Source organism: Salmo salar, chromosome 16, assembly GCF_965601325.2.
Source record: "Salmo salar chromosome 16, fSalSal1, whole genome shotgun sequence".
Lineage (NCBI taxonomy): Eukaryota > Metazoa > Chordata > Actinopteri > Salmoniformes > Salmonidae > Salmo > Salmo salar.
This window is the reverse complement of record NC_138306.1, coordinates 37,251,803-37,263,808: the sequence shown is the minus strand read 5'-3', so window position 1 is coordinate 37,263,808 and position 12,006 is coordinate 37,251,803. Positions and strand designations below refer to the sequence as shown.

General features: G+C 40.8%; 1 protein-coding gene across 1 annotated transcript in view; it reads right to left on the bottom strand.

Annotated features, from left to right (window-relative positions):
* Window positions 1-12,006, bottom strand: part of LOC106573631 (zinc finger CCHC domain-containing protein 14) — a 39,182-nt gene that overhangs the window by 8,666 nt on the left and 18,510 nt on the right. Inside the window, exons 3-9 of the mRNA XM_014148858.3 lie at window positions 9,764-9,834; window positions 9,501-9,572; window positions 5,712-5,797; window positions 4,774-4,880; window positions 4,014-4,050; window positions 3,493-3,772; window positions 3,000-3,088 (exon numbers count right to left, since the gene is read on the bottom strand). Of these exons, the coding sequence (XP_014004333.3) occupies window positions 3,000-3,088; window positions 3,493-3,772; window positions 4,014-4,050; window positions 4,774-4,880; window positions 5,712-5,797; window positions 9,501-9,572; window positions 9,764-9,834 (742 nt within the window). The remainder of the gene's footprint in view (window positions 1-2,999; window positions 3,089-3,492; window positions 3,773-4,013; window positions 4,051-4,773; window positions 4,881-5,711; window positions 5,798-9,500; window positions 9,573-9,763; window positions 9,835-12,006) is intronic.

Here is a 12,006-nt window from a genome sequence, read left to right as displayed (position 1 = left end):
GCCAATCAAAATAATTATAAAGTACACAAGCAGGTGCCAGACAGCTACTATATAAGGTGAAGAAATAAGTTGGAGAGATCTTTGAGATGGTCTTTCACTAGCACTACTGAAACCCTGGAGGGTTCTCTAGTCTAGTCAACATTTCACAAGCACACCAGGGTCTGACATGCAGTAATATATGTCTACCCAGTCTTCACGTCACACTAATTGAACTATAAAGTACATACAGTGCATTCGGAAAGTATTCAGACCCCTTCCCTTTTTCCACATTTTGGTACTTACAGCCTTATTCTAAAATCGATTAAATAAAAAATGTTCCTCATCAATCTACACACAATACCCCATAATGACAAAGTGAAAACAGGTTTGTAGAAATTTTTGCACATTGATATATAAAAAAAAAAAAAGAAATACCTTATTTACATAAGTATACAGACCCTTTGATATGAGACTCGAAATTGAGCTCTGGTGCATCCTGTTTCCATTGATCATCCTTGAGATTTTTCTACAACTTGATTGGAATCCACCTGTCATAAATTCAATTGACTGGACATGACTTGGAAAGGCACACACCTGTCTATATAGGGTCCCACAGTTAACAGTGCATGTCAGAGCAAAAACCAGGCCATGAGGTGGAAGGAATTGTACTTAGACAGGATTGTGTTGAGGCACAGATCTGGGGAAAGGTACCAAAAAAGTTCTGTGGCATTAAATGTCCCCAAGAACACAGTGGCTTCCATCATTCTTAAATGGAACAAGTTTGGAACCACCAAGACTCTTCCCAGAGCTGGCCACCCGGCCAAACTGAGCAATCAGGGGAGAAGGGCCTTGGTCAGGGATGTGACCAAGAACCTGATGGTCACTCTGACAGAGCTCCAGAGTTCCTCTGTGGAGATGGGAGAACTTTCCAGAAGGACAACCATCTCCGCAGCATTCCACCAATCAGGCCTTTATGGTAGAGTGGCCAGACGGAAGCCACTCCTCAGTAAAAGGCACATGACAGCCCGCTTGGAGTTTGCCAAAAGGTTCTCTGGTCTGATAGAACCAAGATTTAACTCTTTGGCCTGAATGCCAGGTGTCACGTCTGGCGGAAACCTGGCACCATCCTTATGGTGAAGCATGGTGGTGGCAGCATCATACTGTGGGGATGTTTTTCAGCGGCAGGGACTATGAGACTAGTCAGGATCAAGGGAAAGATGAACTGAGGAATGTGCAGAGAGATACTTGATGAAAACCTGCTCCAGAACACTCAGGACCTCAGACTGGGGCGAAGGGTCACCTTCCAACAGAACCACGACCCTAAGCACACAGTCAAGACAACGCAGGAATGGTTTCGGGACAAGTCTCTGAATGTTCTTGAGTGGCCCAGCCAGAGCTCGGACTTGAACCCGATCGAACATCTGTGGAGAGACCTGATCCAATCTGACAGAGCTTGAGAGGATCTGCAGAGAAAAATGGGAAAAACTCCCTAAATACAGGTGTGCTAAGCTTGGAGCGTCATACCCAAGAAGACTCGAGGCTGTAATCTTTGTCATAGATGCTTCAACAAAGAACTTAGTAAAGGGTCTGAATACTGTAAATGTGATAGTTTTTTTTATTTGTAATACATTTGCAAAAAATTCCAGCAACCTGTTTTTGCTTTGTCATTATGGGCATTGTGTGTAGATTGATGAGGGAAAAAAACGATTTAATCTATTTTAGAATAAGGGTGTAACATAACAAAATGTGGAAATAGTCAAGGGGTCTGAATACTTTCCGAATGCACTGTATACCATATCAACCTTGGGACATATTTCATATTTGGTTATATACATGGTATGATCAGGGAGAGAGATGGAGATACTCGTGTGATAAATAGTTATCTGAGATTAATTTCTGCTGTCCCTGGTGCAATAGAGAATTGATATGGAAAAGCACTTTTGTTAGCAGTCCGTGTTTCTTCTAAATATGGCACACACGGAGGAAGACATGACATATGAGTGTTTTTTGGACAACCATTTAGGCCTACAGAGGGAAAATAGTGTTAATTTAGCTGCATCACCAGGTGAAGGAAAATTAGACTTGACAGTGGAAAGAGTGATCGTGAATAAGCTCCCATTTAGCTCACTGTCAGACACACCTATTGAAATGCACCTGAGGAACTTTCCGCTTCATGTAATCAACGCACATGGTCGTACCTGGCTAAACCTGGCTAGTGGAAACGTGTTGATATTAGCAGTGGAAACAGGCTTAGTGATAATGTTTTCTCTCAGTACCACTCCTATGCTACAAAAGGTGACTGTTTTTTTTTCCAGGGGAGTGATTCTTTCTATCTCCCCTTTAGGTAAACTTATCTGGGCTAACCAATCTGCCCACTGGCATGCTAGTTAACCATTGATAACCAAATGGCCATTATTACTCTATATTCCCTCACACAAAAACATCATTGATCAATCTCCTTTGTTAACGTTTAATAAAATATATCAATGGATTAACCTTTTACACATGCTACACAAATGATAAAGTATGACTATCTAAATAAAAAAATATTAAACATTAGTTGTAAATAGAAATAGTAGGTAATGTTGGCCAAATTCTGTGGATTTTGCACCGTTCTATAACAATGGCCTAATTTGATCTATCTATCTATCTATCTATCTATCTATCTATCTATCTATCTATACTCTTAGAAAATAAGGTTCCAGGTTGAACCATTTTTGGTTCCAGGTAGAACTATTTTGGGTTCCATGTAGAACCCTCTGTGTAAAGAGATCTACCTGGAACCAAAAGGGTTCTACCTAGAACCAAAAAGGGTCCTTCAAAGAGTTATCCTATTGGGACAGCCAAATAACCCTTTTAGGTTCTAGATAGCACCTTTTTGTGTATCTATCTATGTCATTACCCTCTGAACTACCTGTTTCTATACAGGAGTATGTTGGGATTGTCACTGTTTTTATTGAGCTGGGGGACAGAGGGCTTGATGAGGGAGTGGGGGTTCAGGGTTCAAGGTTCAGACTCACTTCTGCAGTTCCAGCTGCGTCTTCAGCTTTTTCTTGGCTCCCTGGGTGAGGTCATACCTGTTCAGATCCTCCTCTGTGAGTCCAAGGAACTGTGGGAAAGGAGAGCAGGTTGAAGAGAGGGAGAATGAATCTGATAGGGAAAAACAGCAGCTGTTGTTTGATCTACTCTAATGTCTTACTGTTGGGGCTTTCTAATATTAGACGTAGCCTTTGACATGTAGCCTTATTATGAAATTGTATTATTGATATTGCACCTGTCCCACCTACTTGCTTCTAAATATCCTTTGTTGTTTTGATGTTGTTGTTTGTTAATATTTGATTTAATCTGTATTGTGATTGCTGCAAAATTAAATGCCTCTTTGAGAAGCCAAAACAAACACACTTTTCCTTATACCCTCATGTCTACAGCTCCATAGGTGTCTTAAATGCCACTCATCCACTGTAACCTAAACCCACCAATAAGAGACTCCCCCCTTCCCCAGAGCCCACCCACCTCCTCCATGGTCAGCTGTTTGAAGACTGGGTAGTACTTGTGCAGGCGGAGTTTCCTCAGCCAGTCCAGGATGCCATTCTGTTCTGGGCTGCTCATCTGTGGAGGGCCAGGGTTCTGGAGGTGCCCGGGAGAGGGCGCGTTGTCCCCCCCTGATACCCCCACCCTGCCGGGGGGAAGGGTGGGCACTGTGCCCTGGGGGAGCAGCTGGGTTGGAGAGCAAGGCTGAATGGAGTTGTGAATGCTCATGACTGGCTGGATACTGGCCACACCACACACAGCTCTGAGACAAATTAGGGAGAAAGGGAGAAGGGATGAAAGACAAATGGAAACATGGAGGGAAAATAAGGAAAAGTTAATGACAGAAAATGGACAGTGGAGAGACACATATTGCAAAGGATGGAAAGATTGTAATTCCGATATTTAGATCATTATACATCATAATTTGCAGATTTGGATAGGTAGCAACAGTCTATATGAGACATAGTGAAAGAGTATGTTGCGTATTAGAGAGGAGAGACCACCTGTTGGCTCCTCTGTATTGAAGCAAGCACCCAAGATCTGTAGCACAAAAAAGAAACATAGATCCACAGTCATTCACATATTGAACAACTTCTAAATTAGCATGCTATAAATAGCTAGATACTGTTTACAAAATGAATTGAATAATCTCTTGACTTCTTGACCTCTTTGCAAGTTGCAACAAGCTAAATATCAGTTGAGTGTCGCCAGTTTGTCCAGGTTAATTTGAGAGCAGTATGACATTGCAGCAGTGTCTGTACAGCCATGGGGGCCGGTGGTACCACATTACAGCAGAGTAAGAGCCATTTTTATTTCACTGCATCCCAAGGGTCTCTTAATATCTGCCAAGGGGGGAATAGCTGGCTGCTCCAGACACTCATCCAGGTCTCCCACTTCCCTGCCTGCCAGTGGGATGGAACTATAAATACACTCTAGGATGAGGTCACCAAATCGAATCATATCAAATTTTATTTGTCACATTTGCTGAATACCACAGGTGTAGACTTTACTGTGAAATGCTTACTTACGAGCCCTTTCCCAACAAAAAATTAAATAACACAAGAAATAAAAATATTTAAGAATGAAGCCATATACAGGGAGAAGCAGTCGCCAGGCCTACCAACACAAACATGCCAGCCCAAATTCACACACAACACTAAAATAGAAATCCCAACACCCCTCAAACCCCCTACTTTAACCCAATCAGAGAGGGGGACACATACGTCCCATGAACTCTGATTAGGGTTAGGACAGGAGTCTTACTTGCAGTGGGGGGAAAGGAGGGGACGGTGGCAGTGGGGGCAATAGTGCTGAAGAAGAGTCTGGCCCGGTAGTGTTTGAGAATGTGAGCTGGAAGCGTTGTCAGGCACCTGCACAGGGAGAGGGTTAAAGTGTGAACATATGAGACAACATTAAATTTAATGCTTGGCATGATTCATTCCCTCCTTATCTGTTGTCTTTGACTCAGAGCCAGTAACACCAAGAACTAGGTCAACAACAACATTACAACAGCATGGCTTGTTTTCTCATTTACAGTAACTCCTTGGTTGTTACTCCTTATCATACATATACAGTAAGAACATATTATATATCACAACACATACAGTACTAACTATGTACCACAGTTATCAACTGAACATATTATATATCACAACACATACAGTATTAACTATGTACCACAGTTATCAACTGAACATATTATATATCACAACACATACAGTATTAATTATGTACCACAGTTATCAAGTGAACATATTATATATCACAACACATACAGTATTAATTATGTACCACAGTTATCAAGTGAACATATTATATATCACAACACATACAGTATTAATTATGTACCACAGTTATCAACTGAACATATTATATATCACAACACATACAGTTTTAACTATGTACCACAGTTATCAACTGAACATATTATATATCACAACACATACAGTTTTAACTATGTACCACAGTTATCAAGTGGACATATTATATATCACAACACATACAGTATTAATTATGTACCACAGTTATCAAGTGAACGTATTATATATCACAACACATACAGTATTAACTATGTACCACAGTTATCAAGTGAACATATTATATATCACAACACATACAGTATTAACTATGTACCACAGTTATCAAGTGAACATATTTAGGTGGGCTACCTTGGTCAGTGACACAATGCTGATGGACCTTACCTGGGGTCCAGCTCAGAGGTCTGATCAAGGCCAGGGGACTGAGGCAGGAACTTCTCTAAACCTTCATCAGAGAAAAGCTGGGAGACCTGGGAGAAACACAAGATAGATAGTGACCTTCACATCAATGATCCAAGACCAGCTCAGTTAAACCCTACCGTTGTGACAATGAGTCGTTATAATGCTGCATCAAATGTACATGATCTTAGGGGCATTGGCAAACACAATGTCAGTAACTTAATTTATGTGCCCCTAATTGCACTTTATGCTTCTGTTTATCATACAGCTATTGTATGCAGTAATCATGAGCCTATAAACCAGAGTTTCACTGTTAGCACTGAGGTGGTGTGCCCTAGTAGGAAGACCACTTTGTGCAGCTCACCTTGCACTATCAGCTCCAATATAAATAACATGACTAAGTCTACTTATGATAAGCTTCCCAGTAAAGCATTAAAAACAATCAAGCAACTCAGAAAAGTGCTAAAAATAGCCCATATTAACATATGTAGCCTGAGAAACAAGGTCCATGAAGTCAATAACTTGCTTGTAACTGATGACATTCATATTCTGACTATTTCTGAAACTCACTTAGATAATACCTTTGATGATACAGTGGTAGCAATACATGGTTATAACATCTACCGAAAAGACAGAAATGCCAACGGAGGCGGTGTTGCGGTCTATATTCAGAACCATATTCCTGTAAAGCTTAGAGATTATCTAATGTTAAATACTGTTGAAGTAATATGGCTACAGGTTCATCTGCCTCACCTAAAGCCCATTCTTGTGGGAAGCTGCTATAGACCACCAAGTACTAACAGTCAGTATCTGGGTAATATGTGTGAAATGCTTGATAATGTATGTGATATCAACAGAGAAGTATATTTTCTGGGTGATTTAAATATTGACTGGCAATCATCAAGCTGCCCACTCAAGAAAAAAACGTCAAACTGTAACCAGTGCCTGCAAGCTGGTTCAGGTTGTCAGTCAACCTACCAAGGTAGCTACAAACAGCACAGGAATTAAATCATCAGCATGTATTGATCACATCTTTACTAATGCTGCAGAAATTTGCTTTAAAGCAGTATCCAAATCCATAGAATGAAGTGATCACAATAAAATAGCCATATCTAGTAAAACCAAAGTTCCAAAGGCTGGAGGTCAGAAAATACGTTTTGTAACGATTCATATGTTGATGATGTAAAGAATATTTGCTGGTCTATGGTGTGTAATGAGGAGCAACCAGACACTGCACTTGACACATTTATGAAATTGCTTATTCCAGTTACTAATTAGCAAGCACCCATTAAGAAAATAACTGTAAAAACTGTTAAATCCCCTTGGATTGATGAGGACTTTTAAAATTGTATGGTTGAGAGGGATGAGGCAAAAGGTAAGGCAAATAAGTCTGGCAGTCCAACTGATTGGCCAACATAGTGCAAATTAGGAAATTATGTGACTAAACTAAATAAAAATAAACTACACTATGAAACAAAGATCAATTATTACAAAAATTATAGTAAAAAGCTTTGGGGCACCTTAAATGAAATGTAAGGTGCCCCATTCATTGAATCAGATGGCTCATTCATCACAACGCCCACTGATATTGCCAACTACTTTAATGACTTTTTCATTGGCAAGATAAGCAAACTTAGGGATGACATGCCAGCAACAAATGCTGACACTACACATCCAAGTATATCGGACCAAATTATGAAAGACAATAATTGTACTTTTGAATTCAGTGTGGAAGAGGTGTGGAAGAGGTGAACAAAAGTATTGTTGTCTATCAACAATGTTAAACCCCCGAGGTCTGACAATCTGGATGGAAAATTACTGAGGATAATAGTAGATGATACTGCCACTCCCATTTGCCAAATCTTCAATTTAAGCCTACTAAAAAGTGTGTGCCCTCAAGCCTGGAGGGAAGGTAAAGTCATTCCGCTACCCAAGAATAGTAAAGCCCCCTTTACTGGCTCAAATAGCTGACCAATCAGCCTGTTACCAACTTCTGGAAAAAAATGTGTTTCACCAGATACAATGCTATTTCAGACAAATTGTCAACAAATTGACAACAGACTTTCAGAACGCTTATAGGGAAGGACACTCAACAAGCACAGCACTTAAACAAATGACTGATGATTGGCTGAGAGAAATTGATGATAAAATGATTGTGGGGGCTGTCTTGTTAGACTTAAATGCAGCTTTTGACATTATCGATCATAGTCTGCTGCTGGAAAAACGTATGTGTTATGGCTTTACACCCCCTGCTATAATGTGGATAAAGAGTTACTTGTCTAACAGAACACTGAGGGTGTTGTTTAATGGAAGCCTCTCAAACATAATTCAGGTAGAATCAGGAATTCCCCAGGGTAGCTGTTAAGGCCCCTTGCTTTTTTCAATTTTTACTAATGACATACCACTGACTTTGAGTAAAGCCAGAGTGTCTATGTATGCGAATGACTCAACACTATACACGTCAACTACTACAGCGATTGAAATGACTGCAACCCTTAACAAATAGTTGCAGTTAGTTTCAGAGTGGGTGGCAAGGAATAAGTTAGCCCTAAATATTTCTAAAACTAAAAGCATTGTATTTGGGACAAAACATTCACTAAACCCTAAACCTCAACTAAATATTGTAATAAATAATGTGGAAATTGAGCAAGTTGAGATGACTAAACTGCTTGGAGTAACCCTGGATTGTAAACTATCATGGTTAAAACATATTGATACAATAGTAGCTAAGATGGGGAGAAGTATGTCCATAATAAAGCGCTGCTCTGCCTTCTTAACAACACTATCAACAAGGCAGGTTCTACAGGCTCTAGTTTTGTCGCACCTGGACTACTGTTCAGTCGTGTGGTCAGGTGCCACAAAAAAGGACTTATTGCAATTTACTCAGAACAGATCTACACCGAGAGCTAATATTAATAATATGCATGTCAATCTCTCCTGGCTGAAAGTGGAGGAGAGATTGATTTCATCACTACTTGTATTTATGAGAGGTATTGACATGTTGAATGCACCGAGCTGTCTGTCTAAACTACTGGCACACAACGCCGACACCTATGCATACCCCACAAGACATTACATTTACATTTACATTTAAGTCATTTAGCAGACGCTCTTATCCAGAGCGACTTACAAAAATAAATAAAATAAATAAATAAATAAATAAAAAGACATGCCACAAGAGGTCTCTTCACAGTCCCCAAGTCCAGAACAGACTATGGGAGGCACACAGTACTACATAGAGCCATGACTACATGGAACTTATTCCACATCAAGTAACTGATGCAAGCAGTAAAATGAGATTTAAAAAAAACTGATTAAAAAAACACCTTATGGAACAGCAGGGACTGTGAAGCAATACAAACATAGGCGCAGACACATGCATACACACACCCACACACAATAACATACACATACACATGGATTTAGTATTGTAGATATGAGGTCGTGGAGAAGAAGGGGCCTGAGGGCACACAGTGTGTTGTGAAATCTGTGAATGTATTGTAATGTTTTTGAAATTGTATAAACTGCCTTAATTTTGCTGGATCCCAGGAAGAGTAGCAGTTGCCTTGGTAGCAGCTAATGGGGATCCATAATACATACAAATACAAATATCCAACAGACAGCAGATGGGTACAGTGGACATAAGACAGTTTTTTCCCTCCACTTCAAATACTGTATGTCCTAACCTGAAAATAGGTAGCTGCTAGTTAGCGGAACAGTCAATAAGAGACACAAGCGTTCAGTCCCCTCTCTCTGCTTCGGCCACTCTCTTACCTGGGAGAGAAAGTCCAGCACCTCCTGGTGAGTCCTGCTCACAGTGGACACAGAGGAGTCTGACCATTTGACCTGCGGGATGAGGAGAGAGCGAGTAGAGAGGGCAACAGGATATGACAACGAACATACAGTACATACTTAACTGTAACTGTGTGTGTGTGTGTGTGTGTGTGTGTGTGTGTGTGTGTGTGTGTGTGTGTGTGTGTGTGTGTGTGTGTGTGTGTGTGTGTGTGTGTGTGTGTGTGTGTGTGTGTGTGGCTCACCTCTAGCATATATTCACTTGGTTTCCCCCCCTTGTTGGTTACTCCCCTCAGCTCTATCCTCTCTATGTTCACTGAAATACAAACAAATGATCATTCTAATTATCTGATAACATCGTCTAACAAACTAAGAGCATCATGTGCTTCAGAGTCCTACATTATACCATGCTAGAGTATGCTAGCACATGCTAGACGAAATTGAGTGATTAGTGGTACTATTAGCTCTGCTGTAGGTTGTGCCTTCAAGGCTGATTCAGCCACAGACACATGTTGTTTTGGCACCAAATATATGTAATTAAATCAAATGTCTGAGTTCAGAGAGGGAAAATCACAGGGAACGATGTCACCTGGTGTTCATTTAAACACATTAAACACTTTAAACTCGCAATCTCATAGAACCACAGGAAAATTGGAAAGAGTTCAGAGGAGGACAGTGAGAAAGAACAAAAAAGACTAGAGGGAGCATACAGATAGAGAAACTAGGTAGAAAGAAAGAGAGAGCAATGGAGAGAATCAGTGACAGGAGGATAATCTAGATTTATGGTTGGATTAACGGCACATTTCAGGGATCCTGCCAGTGACATTTTGGCTGAGCTCCGCAGAGATTCAGAGAACACACACACCCTCTGAAATCACATACACAACACTCATAAACACACACACAGTAGATTACACACACACACAGGTCTGTGTGTTAAATATACCCTGCAGACTCAGCACTTCCTCTGTTGTGTATTAGCATTGGGAGAGGCGCTAGCTAGCTGAATGAAGCTCTGTGCTGAAAGCCTCTTATCTGACAGGATCAGAAATGGCTAAATATTGTGAAAAACCTCCCGTCACTACTTCCCCAGAGGGTTGGGTCTCAGTCAGGCCAGGAAAGGGCCTCTCCCCTGGCGGGCGAGTGTGAACCTATCTGGAATGTTTTGAGGAGCAGCGCAGAAAGTCTATAGGCCTCCTCATTGTAAGACTGCTTGCCTGCCTGCTCCTACCTAACCACCCACTCAAACCTCCATTACTCTCGAGAACTTCCATCAAGATCAATACAGAAGCAGCAGGATCAAACCCATTGTGTGTGTGTGTGTGTGTGTACACATGTACACGTGAGTGTGTAAGTGAAAGAGAGTATGAACAGTGTGTAGAAAAGAAAGGTGAGTAAGTGAAAGAGAGAGTAGGAACAGTGTGTAGAAAAGAAAGGTGAGTGTAAGTGAAAGAGAGAGTAGGAAGTGTGTAGAAAAGAAAGGTGAGTAAGTAAACGAGAGAGTAGGAACAGTGTGTAGAAAAGTGAGTGAGTGGGGAAAGTGAATGTGACGTGTGTGCTTCTGGAGTGTGAACAGAGGAGGAACTACAGTACTGTCCGTGCTGTCTGTGCTGAACCCTCTCTCCTGTGTGAGCTCCTTACCCTGCGCATATTCAGACCATACAGAACCAGACAGTAGCCAAAGACAATAGCACTGACCTAATATCACTCTCACAGCAGAGTTTACACAGACACAATCCCCTCCTTAGTTTAGCATATCACCCATGTTACTGTAAGGCAACTGAATATTCATCTACATCCTGTAAACAAATGGTTAGTTGACTTAATTGAGATGATTTGGTATAGTCTGATCATACATAGCCAAAGCCTGCCTGTGGAGCATTGACCATGCACATTCACCTGTTATCAGTTAGGCCTAAATTCTCACAGACAAACTGAGTGCTGCTATCTTAGTATCTTTCCAGATTCAGAGCATTGCACTACAGGTGACCTACTGGCAAGAATTCCTCTTCTTTCACTGTTTAATTGCTTAGTTACATGGATTTATTCGAGGTTTCCAAAATATGTTAGTCATTTTTCCCATGACTGTCTGGTGTAGACAGGAGGGCAGTGTGAATTATTATCTGTGTTAAAGCATCACTCTCCGAAAACAGAGTGAAGGCGTAGTGATGAGAAAGAAAAAGACATTGACTGCTATTCATATCTCATAGCTAAAATAACCTAATAACCCCCTGAGGACAAGTATGTGAGTTAACTCCTAAACCAACAACAACCACTTCAGCCAAAAGAGATCCTCTCTGGTCCAAACTCATGTGTAGGACCAACTTCACCCAAAATCTTCTTCCAGTACTGATAATGGGCCAGATTTCCTATTTGAATTGAACTGTGATACAATGTTTCTAGGGATTTCCTAAGTCTGTAGCCTAAAAACCCACTACGGTGAAATTAAACATATTACAAGCACTGAGGAAAACAAGGAAGGCCAACT